The sequence below is a fragment of the Dromiciops gliroides genome, chromosome 1 (assembly GCF_019393635.1).
Source record: "Dromiciops gliroides isolate mDroGli1 chromosome 1, mDroGli1.pri, whole genome shotgun sequence".
Taxonomy (NCBI): domain Eukaryota; kingdom Metazoa; phylum Chordata; class Mammalia; order Microbiotheria; family Microbiotheriidae; genus Dromiciops; species Dromiciops gliroides.
In genome coordinates this window covers 669,506,862-669,519,533 of record NC_057861.1, presented here as the reverse complement: position 1 = coordinate 669,519,533, position 12,672 = coordinate 669,506,862, and the positions used below count along the sequence as shown (strand labels likewise).

General features: G+C 47.0%; 1 protein-coding gene across 1 annotated transcript in view; it reads left to right on the top strand.

Annotated features, from left to right (window-relative positions):
• The window catches only part of TMIE (transmembrane inner ear), a 31,237-nt gene extending 19,785 nt beyond the window's left edge, over positions 1–11,452 (top strand). Inside the window, exons 3-4 of the mRNA XM_043979752.1 lie at positions 10,025–10,174; positions 11,346–11,452. Coding sequence (XP_043835687.1) covers positions 10,025–10,174; positions 11,346–11,452 — 257 coding nt within the window. The remainder of the gene's footprint in view (positions 1–10,024; positions 10,175–11,345) is intronic.
• Positions 11,453–12,672: the final 1,220 nt, after the last annotated feature.

Sequence of the window (12,672 nt, the reverse complement as noted above, 5' to 3'; positions counted from 1 at the left end):
GGCCCTCTTTGCCAGGGAAGGTTGCCTCAGGGTAATTACTATAATTATGGGGCCTGGTGTTGGGAAGGGATTCCTGTCATTCTGTCCCCAGAATGCCCAGTGGATGATTCTCCTCCCCCACCCCACCCCCTACTGTCCCATTTAAAGGGCCAACACCCAGATAAGGGAAGCAGTGCAAACTGGGTGGGGCCAAGATGGAAATCCCTTTGCAGTTCCTCCAACTCTAGGTTAGCTGTGGCTCCCAAGTCTCACAATGACTTTATTTTATCCAATGCCACATCCCTCCAATGACTCACATAGAATTCTGAGTAAAACTAGGCAAGTCCAAGGTACCTCCTCTCTGGCTCCTGAGTCTTACCGGACCTAGAGGACTCTGCATATCATTCCCTGTGGCCCAGATAATCTAATCATCTATGTCTGAATCCATGTTTCTTATCCTCTTCATCCTTGTTATTATCATAGAGTTTTTGCTGCTTGTAAACTGGTCTCTCCACAAGAATCTTGTGATGTAACTAACTAGAACAAGTGTTATCATTCCCATTTTTACAGATGAGGCGTCCCTCCAATATAGCACTGTTTTTGAACATGAAACAACTCAGTTCACACACAGGGAATGTCACAGCTATGAATAGAACCCAGGTTTCCCAATTCCCAGTTCTGTCTTCATTCCTTCTCCAATAGCACAGGGGCCTCTGTTATGGTGGTTTCTCCCGGCCTTTGGAAGACTGACTTTTTTTGGCATTGGCATGTGATTCTTTCTCTCATTCTGTCTGGCTAGGGCTCATGGGAAAGTGAACCTGGCTTGTCCAAGGCAGGGTGTCAGTGGTGTAGGATGGAGGGAGAAGGCTGTCCCAGCTGCAGGCCTGCTGTGGGGCGGAGGACCAGTTGAGAAAGCCCCTTTTGACAATGATAATAACTCACACATAAATAAACATTCTAAGAGCTGTTGGGGTTTTTTTTAAACAAGTATTTTCACGCCCTTTATCTCTAAACAATCCTATGCTAAGGACAGTACAAATATTATTATTCCAATTTTGCAGCTGAAGAAACTGAGGCTCAGCAAGGGGCAGTAACTCGTTCAGGGTGACACAGTTAATAAAAGAAGGGCAGCTAGGTAGCGCATTGGATAGAGCACTGGCCCTGGATTCAGAAGGACCTGAGTTCAAATCTGGCTTCAGACACTTAACACTTACTAGCTGTGTGACCCTGGGCAAGTCACTTAACCCCAATTGCCTTGCCATAAATAAATAAATAAACAAACAAACACACAAATAAATAAATAAAAGAGCTGAGACTTGAACCCAGAACGGCCTACTTTAATCACAGCACATTCTGTACTCCTCCCAGTCTTTCCCATTTCATACTATACTATGGACCAGTAGATGTAGGGACTAGATGTGTGCTATCATCAGCAACAGGAACTCCCAGACCCACAAAGTCCCTCTCTCAATACAGATCAGCCCCTCTGCAATTTATGGCTTTATAGACTTGCCTAGAACACCAAGAAGTTAAGTATCTTGCCCAGTAAGGGTGGGAGGAGGGACCCAAACTCAGCCTGGCTCTCTGCACTCATAAACTCATTAGAATGTGAAATGTTAGAGCTTGGTAGAAATTTAAAGATGCATCTAATCAGGTCCTCCCATTTTCAGGTGAAGAAATGGCAGCCTAGAGAGATGAGGTGGCCAAGCGTGAAATTGAATGCTAGTCTTTTTTTTTTTTTTGGTGGAACAATGAGGGTTAAGTGACTTGCCCAGGGTCATTGAACCCTGGTCTTCTAACCCTTGACCTGATCCTTTTTCTCTCTCTAACTTCAAAACCCAAGTTTGGTAGCTTTCTATGGCTCAGGGAAAACAGGACCCCAAACTGAAAAGGAGGAAGAGTTTAGGGATGGGAGGTACAGGATACGTGGAGAAAAGGGAGGCTGAAGGTTTGGGGATTCATAGGGGGAAGAAGTCTGGGCCTTTGGCATTCCAAGTGCTACTAATTTACAAGGCTGCCCAACTTCGGATGTGCCTCCCAGGCAGAAGAGAGAGTCAGCAGGCAGAATGTCCCATAGCCCCTCATTTACAGGCTTGGTTGGGAACCCACTCCTATGCTGGCCTCGGCTCTCTTGTCATTGGTCCTCTCTTCACTGGGGTCAGTGTTCCCTTAGTTCAGACATTTAACTCAGGTTCTGTCTAACTCCCCAATTGCCATCACCTCCATTTCCCATTACCTTGTGTTTATTTTTTATATCTCTTACGTATGGAAGGACCCATGGTAAAGTGTGTGGAACATGGGAGTGCAAGCCCCGCCTCTGAAGAGGTACCTAGGCAAATCACTTCATCTGTCTGAGCCTTAGGTTTTGCACCTCTGTGCATATAAATGCATATATATGCATAAACACACACATGTTCTATACTCATGTGTTATAGATATGTATGTGTTATATATAAAACATATATACACACATGTACAAATAACATTTATATAAACACATATATATATATACTTATGCATGTATTCATTCATTTTTTCACTCATCCACTCATCCATCCATCTATCTATCTATCTATCTATCTATCTATCTATCTATCTATCTATCTATCTATCTATCTATTTATTTATTTATTTAGTGAGGCAATTGGGGTTAAGTGACTTGCCCAGGGTCACACAGCTAGTTAAGTGTCTGAGGCTGGATTTGAACTCAGGTCCTCCTGAATCCAGGGCCAGTGCTCTATCCACTGCGCCACCTAGCTGCCCCCATCTATTTATTTATTGCATGAGAGACAACAATGTATAGCGGCAGCTAGGTGGTGGAAGGAAGGAAGAAAGAGAGAAAGAAGAGACAACAATGTGCTAAAGAGGGTAGAGGGCCAACCTTGGAGTCAGGAAGACCCAGGTTCAAGGCTTGCCTGTGACATACATTGCCTGTATGACCCCTGGGCTAGTCACAACCCCCTGCTCCACCCTGGGAAATGGAGCCTCGATACCATTGGAGTCCTCTTGCTGGGGCCCATGTTCCTATCCAGCCAGTAAGATGACAGGTTGCCAAATGGTGCCGATCTGTTTTGGTCGATGGAATTTCCTTACTAGGAGTTCCTTACACCAGTGAAGTGCGTATCTTAGATATACTTTTATTTGTACGTGTCTCCCCTAATAGAGTATAAGTTCCATGGGGGCAGGGACTCATTTTATTTTTGTCTTTGTAGCTCCAGCTCCTAGCATGTGTAGCCCCTTGTTGTTGTTATTTGTCCTTAGTTTTCAAAGATGACCAATGACATCACAGGGCGATGTTTTGACTAGAGTGTGAATTGGATTTAAGTGAGGCAGAGTCACACAAAGTCTGACACCATCATCTTACAGTTGAGGAAACTGAGGCTCATGGAGATTAAGTGACACACAGCTAGTGTCAGGGAGAGAATTAGAACTCAGGCCCACTGCTCCTTATTTCAGGAGTCTTTCGGGTCTGCTCTGCTACCTCCTGTAGGCAGGGGACTGAGTCTGGGGAGAGGTATATTGGGGTCTTCCAAGACCAAACATCAGACCCTGGAGCACCTGAGGCAGGAGCAGAGAGGTTGGGGAGGGGGGCAGTAAGTGCCCCCTCTGCAGTCTGAGCTCAAGAAATCTGGGTGGCAGAGACCACGGGGTGCCGGGAGGATGAAGTCATTGGGTGGGTCCTCTCGGGGTGGGGGATGGCCCCATCCAGATGTGTGAGGCAGGGAAGGGAGCCAGGACCACATTTCCATCTGCCTCCCATGTGTCCCCCCTTGGCACCAAGTCCTTGGCTCTTCTGACAGTACCTTTGCACTAAACCTGGCTCCCTCCCTGGACCCCCTCCTAGACCCTCTTCTCTGTCCTCCACCCCCACCCCCATCCCACCAGGGGAAGAGAGTAGAGCTGAAAGGAAGGGAGGGGATCCTGCATTGCTGAGTCTCCCTGGAGGTGATGGGCTTCATTCAGCTGTATTTCACAACATGGTACCAGTAGAGTTTTTCTCCACGGACAGACCATTTCAGGCTCCTGTGCCTCCCTCCAGGCTCTCCAGGACCCCAAAGAAGGAGAGAGAGAATCACAGTTCTTTGCTATCTCGGGCTCCACTGCTCCTCCCCAGACTACCAGGCTTGCTAATAGCCTTTTGACTCCATAGTAATAATAATAATAGCAGCTTACATTTGTATACAGGCCTTCCTAAGGGGAGGAGAGGAGAGGAGTGAAACTTATTGTTCTCCTTTTATAAGTGAGGAAGCCGAGGAGCAGAGACGAAGTGACCTAAATCAGGCCAGTAGGGAATGCCAGGGCTGGGATTCCAGCCTAGGTCCTCCATTCAATAGTCAGAGAATTGAGAGTCGAAAGGAACCTTAGAAGTCCTCCAGCTTAGCTCATCTATGAGAAGGATCCCTGTTATAATGCACCCAACTACTTCTCGATGGCCTCCAAGGACGGGGAGCCCACTCCCTATCGAGGCAGCCAGTTCCACTCCACATGTGGACAGTTCTCATTATGAGGAAGTTTTTCTGGACATTAAACCTAAAGCTTCCTCTTTGTAACTTCCACCCATTGCTCCTAGTTCTGTCCTCTGGGGCTAAATAGGACAAAACAAATCCCTCTTCCATCTTTTCTTGGTACCATATTGCCCTATCAGGTAAGTGACTTGACCAAGGTCAGACACCTGTTTCTGAGGGAACTGTTTATAGACTGAAAATTTCAGGGCTAGAGGCAACCCCTGACAGGTGAGTTTGTTTTCTTCTAGATAGCCAGATGGCTCAATGGATAGAGCACTGGGCCTAGAGTTAGGGAGGTCTGAGTTCAAGTTTGGCCCAGGTACTTACTAGTTGTGTGGCCCTGAGCAAATCACTAAAACTTCTCTATGCCTCAGTTTCCCCAACTGTACAATGTGGATAGTAATAGCAGTTACCTCCCTGGGGCTGTTGTGAGGATCCAATGAGATGATATTTGTAAAGGGCTTACCATAGTGTAGTGTCTGGCACACTCTGGGTCTCCTTACCCTGCTCTACCCTGCCCTGCCCTGGGTTCTGTATCACCTTCTTATCCCAGTGAAGTATTTGATTGTCCACTTGCCTTTCCCATCCCTGCCCAGGGTAGAAACCCGTGATGCTTGGGTAGCATCTCAGAATGCCAAGACTGAATGAATTCCAATCCAAGTTTCCTGACTCCAACCAAGGACAGCTCTCTTTCCACTAATGATTCCGAGTTAGATGTGTTTGTGTGTCTTAGGGTCACCCTGTAGACCTAGTGTCATCATATAAATGAATGAAAAAGCATTTACCAAGTGCCTACTATGTGTCAAGCACTCCTGGGGATAGAAATATAACAGACCCTATCCTCAAGGAGCTTACATTCTAATAGGAGGAGACAACACATGTAGGGGAGTGGTGGCCAGAGAAGGGTATCTTGGATGAGAAAGTTAGAGGGATGGGGAGTGGGGCTATAGGAGAGTAGACTGGCACAGCCCTTGGGGGGAAATGTCAGAAGTGGTTTAATTATGGTTCTAGAACTAGAAATGGGGAGTGAAGGTACTTGGGCAGTGGGATGGTCACTGATTAGGAAAAGACAAAGGGGTGACTTGAACCTGAGTTGAAGTTTGATGAGCACTAGCTGTGTGACTTTGGGCAAGTCATTTCCTCTCTTTGCCCTCTTTATCTGTAAAATGGAATAGATGCTCTCTAAGATACCTTCCAGCTCAGAATTCTTGGTTCTAGGGTCCTTTCTAGATGTGACCTTCTATGTTGTAAGGTCCCTCCCAGCCCTGCCAGCCTGGGATTCTTTTCATTTTGTTTAGATATCACAGAATTGGGGAAGGCAAGTGGAGAATCAGATACTCTGCCTTCATTCTCAGTCTGACCTAAGCTCTGTACCACTTACTCACTGTGCTGAGCCTTATGCAGTCCTGGGGGTGGTGAAGAGGGGCATACAAGGTCAGCTATCAAAGGATGCCTCTAGCCCTGATATCATCAGTCTATATTCAGCTCCCCCAGGGGAAAAACAATCCTGCCTTTTATTCTTCTGAAAACTAATCCAGACTCGTCCGAAACAAATGTTTGTGAGGGAAGAAACAGAGGAGCTTTGCACGTCCCTCCCCAGCCTGGCAGCATCTGCATGAGACAGAGGCCAACATCTGCACAGGCTCCTTTGAAGCTTGCTCACTCTCCAGGCTCAATGTGCAGTGGGTGTTGGCTCCTGCCCCCCCCAACCCCCCAGGCTAGAGCCTTGGAGGAATGGGGGTGGTCCTGAGGCAGAGAAGCCAGCCAATGTTTTTAGCTCAACTACAGTAATGATGATGGTCAGTGCTGATTAATAATAACTCATATTTATACTTCATTAACTGTTTATTAAATTAATAACAATAGTGGACATTTCTGTAGTTTAAAGACTTGCAGGGGGCAGCTAGGTGGTGCAGTGGATAGAGCATCAGCCCTGGATTCAGAAGGACCTGAGTTCAAATCTGGCCTCAGACACTTGACACTTAGTAGCTGTGTGACCCTGGGCAAGTCATATAACCCTCATTGCCCCCCACCAAAAAAAGACTTGCAGAATATTTTACCTTTAGTACCCCTGTGATGTTGGTTGTATGAAGATTATTGTTATCATCTCTCTTACGGGTGAGGAAACTGGAGGCTCAGAAAGGTTAAGTGACTTGCCCAGGGTCACCTAGCTAATTAGTGGTTAGGGCTCAGGTTTTCCAAGCTGTCTTTTAGAGAGCACCACCCAGATTCTTCCAAGGACTGGGAGATCCTTTCCTCTGTTTTGCCCCAAAGGTTGAGAAACCCAGCCTAGACCAACAGCCCTGTGCCATTGGCCAAGGCAGACCCTCCAGTGCTTGGGTAAGTTTACCAGAGTTGGCTGGGAGCCTCCAGGTGAAGGAGAATGTGTATGGGGAGAAAATGGGAATGGGAGAAATCTAGTCCCCTGGACCTTTCCCTAGTATAGTGGGGGGGGGTAGTGGGGAGAAGCCTGAATTATGGAGCATGTAGCCCTGTGGTTGGGCTGCTGGGGGATGTCTCAAGATATAGAAGTCATCATCTCCCTATTTCAGAGATGACAAAAACTGCATCCCCCCAAAATTAAGGACTCAAGGTCATACTGCAAACCAATTTGGAGTCCGGGACATGGCATCTAGCTTCCTCTATACCTTCCTCTCCCTCCCCCTTTCCCAGGAGCTCAAGGGGTCAACCAGTTTTCATTCATTTTGTCACTTGGGTCATGAGTTCATGATGCCAATGATGGCAACTTATACAGGTTATACCTACACGGATATACAGACCCTATGGGTGTCCATTTTGACCAAAGTGACAAATTGTTTCAATTGATTTCCTCTCCCCTCCCCCCAAACAGTCACTCTCCCAAATTGACCATGCCAATGAACACACATTCCAGAGCTAGAAGAACATAGAATGTTAGAGCTAGGGGACTAGAACACTAGATTATCATATATGTTAATCACATACTTGTGGGAATGCAAACACTTTTTCATTTACTTTTTTCTTTTTTTCTTCTTCTTCTTCTTTTTTTTTTTTTTTGTGGGGCAATGAGGGTTAAGTGACTTGCCCAAGATTACACAGCTAGTGTCAAGTGTCTGAGGCCGAATTTGAACTCAGGTCCTCCTGAATCCAGGGCTGGTGCTTTATCCACTGCGCCACCTAGCTGCCCCTTCATTTACTTTCAGTGCAAGGATAAGGGTGCCTTGTGGCCCTTGTAATCCAAATGCAGGTGTCTTTTTGGAAGGGCCAAACTATCCTTAATGTCTGTGTAATTGTTCTTCCTTCTCTGTCTGAGTAATGGGCCCAGAGTTGGAACAATACTATTAAATGTAGTTGGGTCTCTGCACATTATCTGCACATTGTTGATATATTAGGAAAGTAGAGGTTCAGAGCCTGTGGAGGCCAGAGAGGTCAAGGGCCCTTGCTTGGGAAGGCCCTGGCCCACCTGATTAAGCACCGGCTATGAGTCCGCATCCTTAGACTGTTGCCAGTGTCCGTGTAGTATAGTGAAACATACCCTGGGTCAGGAGCCAGAGGGCTTGGGTTCCCATCTCAGCTCTCTGACTTACTAGCTTTGTGACCCTTGGAAAGTTATTTAATCCCAAGTTTCCTCTTCTTTAAAATCACGGGGCTTGGATGAGATTAGCATTTCTCAAAGTGTGGTCCTTGGACCTCTTGGGATCCCTTTCAGAGAGTCCATGAGGTCAAAGCTATTTTCATAATACTACCAAGACATTATTTGTCTACTAAAATACCCCTCCAACTATATATCTGTGTGAGGCCAAATTTTCTTCATATAATTCAACCAAAACAACATATCGCAACAGATTGAGTGCAGAGACAGATATGAGAACCCATCTGTCTTCTATTAAGACAGGCATTAAAGAGATTTGCAAAAATATGTAAACAATGCCCAGTCTTCTAATTTTTTTGTTTTGAAAAATATGTTTAGTTTTCATAAAATATTTTATTTATGTTCATATGTAACGAGCTAGAACTTTATCAGCTTTGATTTCTAATATGGTAAATATTAATAGATATAATCCAAACAAAAGCTCTTTGGAGTCCTCAGTAATTTTTCAGAATGTCAAGAGATCTTGAGACCAAAAGCTGAGAACTACTAGATTAGATAATCTTCAAGCTCATCTGTATTCTAAATCTAATAATCCTTTGAAGAGTGGCAGGATTCTTAATTATTAATTCTGTTGCTGATTCCCCAAAATATCCCCACCACACTCCCCTACACCCATACCCTGAGCCCACACCGCCAGTGTTTTTGCCCTGAAAGTTTGTTTCAATATCTGGTTTTTAATAAGATCTGACTCTCCTGGCTGCCTTGGCTCTCCAGGGCTGGTTCTGTGGCCTGGGCCCGGGCCTAGACAGGCTGTACCCGTTCTAGGACAACAAATTTCGGCCCTATTTGAGCCTGTGGGCTTTGGGGGCAGACAGTCACAGCTGGGAAAACAGGTGAGGGAGAGAGACTGGAGTTCGGCTAAAATCACAAGCATCTAGCAGCTGGACCAAGAGGACACAGGCTCTCCAGAAGTGGCATTCAGAAGAATGACCAGGCTGAGCCACCTTCAAGGGCAAAGCCTGGACCAGAAGCCAGTGGGAGAGAGAAATAACAAAGAAGGGGTAACCCCAAGTTTAGGGAGCCCCTAGTCTGAGGGGACTGCCTTCAGATAGCCTCTAGCCTGAGGGACAGTCAGCCTCTGCCCTCAGGGATCTTTTGGACAGAGGAGGAAACTGGACACTGAGAAAAACAATGTAATGAGATGCAACACAATTTAAAATCTAACTGGCTTCTTGTTGAAGTAACAGGACCCGGGGACAGGAGATGTGAATTGTACTAATCAGAGCCACGTGTCCTTTTTTCCCTTGCTTGGGTTCCGGTCTCACAGTGGTTCAACCCATTCTGCTTACCTGGGTCTGGGATGAGCCTGTCAAGTTGTTTGTCCTTTGTTCTCCTATATGTTTTTTTGTTTTGGTTTGGTTTGTGGGGCAATGAGGGTTAAGTGACTTGCCCAGGGTCACACAGCTAGTAAGTGTCAAGTGTCTGAGGCCAAATTTGAACTCAGGTCCTCCTGAATCCAGGGCTGGTGCTTTATCTACTGCACCACCTAGCTGGCCCCCATTTCCTTTGTTTTCAAAGAGGACCATGACATGGGGTGATGCCATGACTGGCACTGAATTAGATTTAAGTGAGGGTAGGCTGTGCAAGGTCACCAGTCTCACTCTCTCCTCCAGAGCCATCTGGATCCAGTGGCAAGATAGATAGATAGATAGATCAGGATGAATGGATATGGCCCCATATGTTTAAGGCAATTGGGGTTAAGTGATTTGTCCAAGGTCACACAGCTATTAAATATCTGAGATGAGATTTGAACTCAAGTCCTCCCAACTTCAGGGTTCTACCTACCTCACCACCAAGCTGCCCCAAGCCTGCTGAGTACATATCAAGAAAAAACCTGGTTTCTTCTTCATCTCTGGGCTCATGGCCCTTGGCCCTACTTGCATCTCTGTCTCTGTTTGCATCCTTACAGTCATCACTCTGTGCTGTGTCTTCAACTGCCGAGTGCCCCGGACCCGAAAGGAGATTGAGGCCCGGTACCTGCAGAGGAGGGCGGCTAAGATGTACACAGACAAGCTGGAGACGGTGCCCCCACTGACGGAGTTAACCGAAGTGCCTGGAGGTGAGGCTCACCTTCTTTCCCCATCTTCTAAGCCCAGACTTCCCATCACACATTGCTTCCTCTCAAAGTCCCTCCATCTCCAACTTCTCTGTCCCAGACTCCTCTGCTCCAGAGTTCCACAACCCTTAGGTCTGCATTCCAAATGCCTCATTCCCGCTAAATTCTTCTATAGCAAACCCCTTCATCACAAGCTCCCATTGGGGTTGAGAATGCTGGGGCAAGATCGATGGTGAAGGGAAGACCTAGTGTTTGCACAGCTGTCCACAATCATTCTCTTGACCCTGGTGATTGTGGATTGGCGTGGCAGAGCGTTTGGCCCCTGAGTGTTTCTTGTCACATGTAGGGTGGTTACTGAGTGAGTGAAGCTGGGGTTGGAGGGAGGGCCTGGGGAGAGGTTCAGAAATGGAGGAGAGAAGCCTTAAGGAACATGGGGTAGTCACTGCAGAGAGAGGGGCCAGAATTCTCCGACGTGATTGGGAGGCTACAAACGTATTCCAGAGTGACTGCTCAGGGCTGATCCTATGTTCAGAGGCAGGGAGGGAGTCTCGAATCTACAGACCCAGAGGAATACAGATTTAGAGCTGGGGCCTTCAATGATCATCTTCTCCATCCCCTCATTTTACAGAAACTGAGTCTCTGAGATTTGAAGTGATTTGTCCATGATAACGCTGCTAGTGCATATTGGCGTCAGTTCTTCCCGACTCCAAGTCATGATGGGTTTGTGGGGTGAGGGAGAATGGGTTATAGGGCACTGAATCCAAGGACTGACCCCCAGAGCAGTATTTGGGGAGCTGTGACGACACACCCTCAGCAAGCACTAGAAAGATGATTGACTCGGAGACCTCTGTGGTGTTTGCAGAGGAAACGAGAATACAAAGCTCAGGAAAAAGCCAATGGGATAAGAACTTGGGCATGGCCATAAATAGCAGCAAATGGTGCCCAGTTTGTGAGCTGGGTGGGCGACCTCATGTGAACTCTTCCAACTTTTCCAACCCAAGTCCTGCTTCCTAAACTATCCATACCAGGCTCTCCTGGGACTCCTTGACCCCGGTGCTTGGGGGCAGAACTGACCTCCTTTACCACTAAGTTTTTCTGTTTCCTGGGGCTACCCCCCAAACCTCCATAGTGGTTTCTTCTCAATTTGCTGACCTCTTTTCATTTTGTACTCTAGGCTCCTCTGACAGGCTGCCCCCTCTCTCCGGCCACACCCAGTCCCCATCTCTCGGATCTCTGCCTGTGGTGAAGGAAGAGGATGAGATGACCCCACTGGGCAGCTAGCAGCCTGTCTCTTCCATCCATCCATTTCTCTCTCTCTCTCTCTCTCTCTCTCTCTCTCTCTCTCTCTCTCCTCCCCTTCTCTTCTTCCTCTCTCCCCACTCCCTCTCTCTCTCTCTCTCTCTCTCTCTCTCTCTCTCTCTCTCTCTCTCTCTCTCTCTCCCCTCCCCTTCTCTTCTTCCTCTCTCCCCACTCCCTCTCTCTCTGTCTCTTTCTCTGTGTCTGTGTCTGTCTCTCTCTGTCTCTGTCTCTCTCCCCTCCCTGCTCCCTCCTCTCCTCCTCCTCCTCCTCCTCTCCCTGACTTCCAAGAAAACAGGACTTCTTCCCTTGTGACTGAGTGACCCGCTGCTTCCACACTTTCCTTCTGGCTTTTCAGTGCTCAGCCTGTCCATCTCTCCCAAGGCATATCTTGATTGGGGGAGGAGCCAGAGTAGGAGAGAGAATGAAGTTACAAGTTCAAAGAACAATTTGGACCAGGATCCTGAACTTGGGGGTCTGTTGTCCAGAAAAAACTGGCTAATTGGGACCCATAGTGGGAATTGCGGGGGGAGCATCATTGAGGGTAACCAAATTTCTCTTTAACTTGGAGTTCAGAGACCCCTGCTTCAAAATCTAAATTTGGGCTAGAGAATAGAACCCCAAAGAAGCTACATCATAAGATTTTAGAATTGGGAGGGAAAGTCGCTGAACCAAAAGATCATAGACTTTAGTGCTGGAAGGAACCTCAGAGGTCATCTGGTCCAGCTTTTTCATTTTATGGATGGGGAAACTGAGAGGCCTAGAGAGGTTAAGTGACTTACCCAAGCTCACACAGGTGGTAAGTGACAAGCCAGAATTCTAACCTGGGTTCTCTGACTCAAAACCCATATTTTCAGGTCATCTATTCCAACCTCCTCACTTGTAAAAGGAGCATCCTGAGGTCTGGATTTGTAATCTCATCCAAGATTTGCAAATGGCTGAGCCCAGATTTAAATGAAAGTTCTCTAACCCCATGTCTGGTGCTCTTCCTGCATCTGATTCAACATCCTTGAGAAAGTAGGACTTTTCAGACAGTTCAAAAGATCTGAAATCGGCAAACCAATGCAATGTGGAAGTGCCAAGAATAAAGCATCCAGATGTCTAGCAAGCCAATGTAGGACATTGAGGGGAGAAGAGGAGAGGAAATCGATGGGGGGAGTTAGGGGGAAAGGTGGGGAATGGGGTTACCCTGGAGGCTGACCACA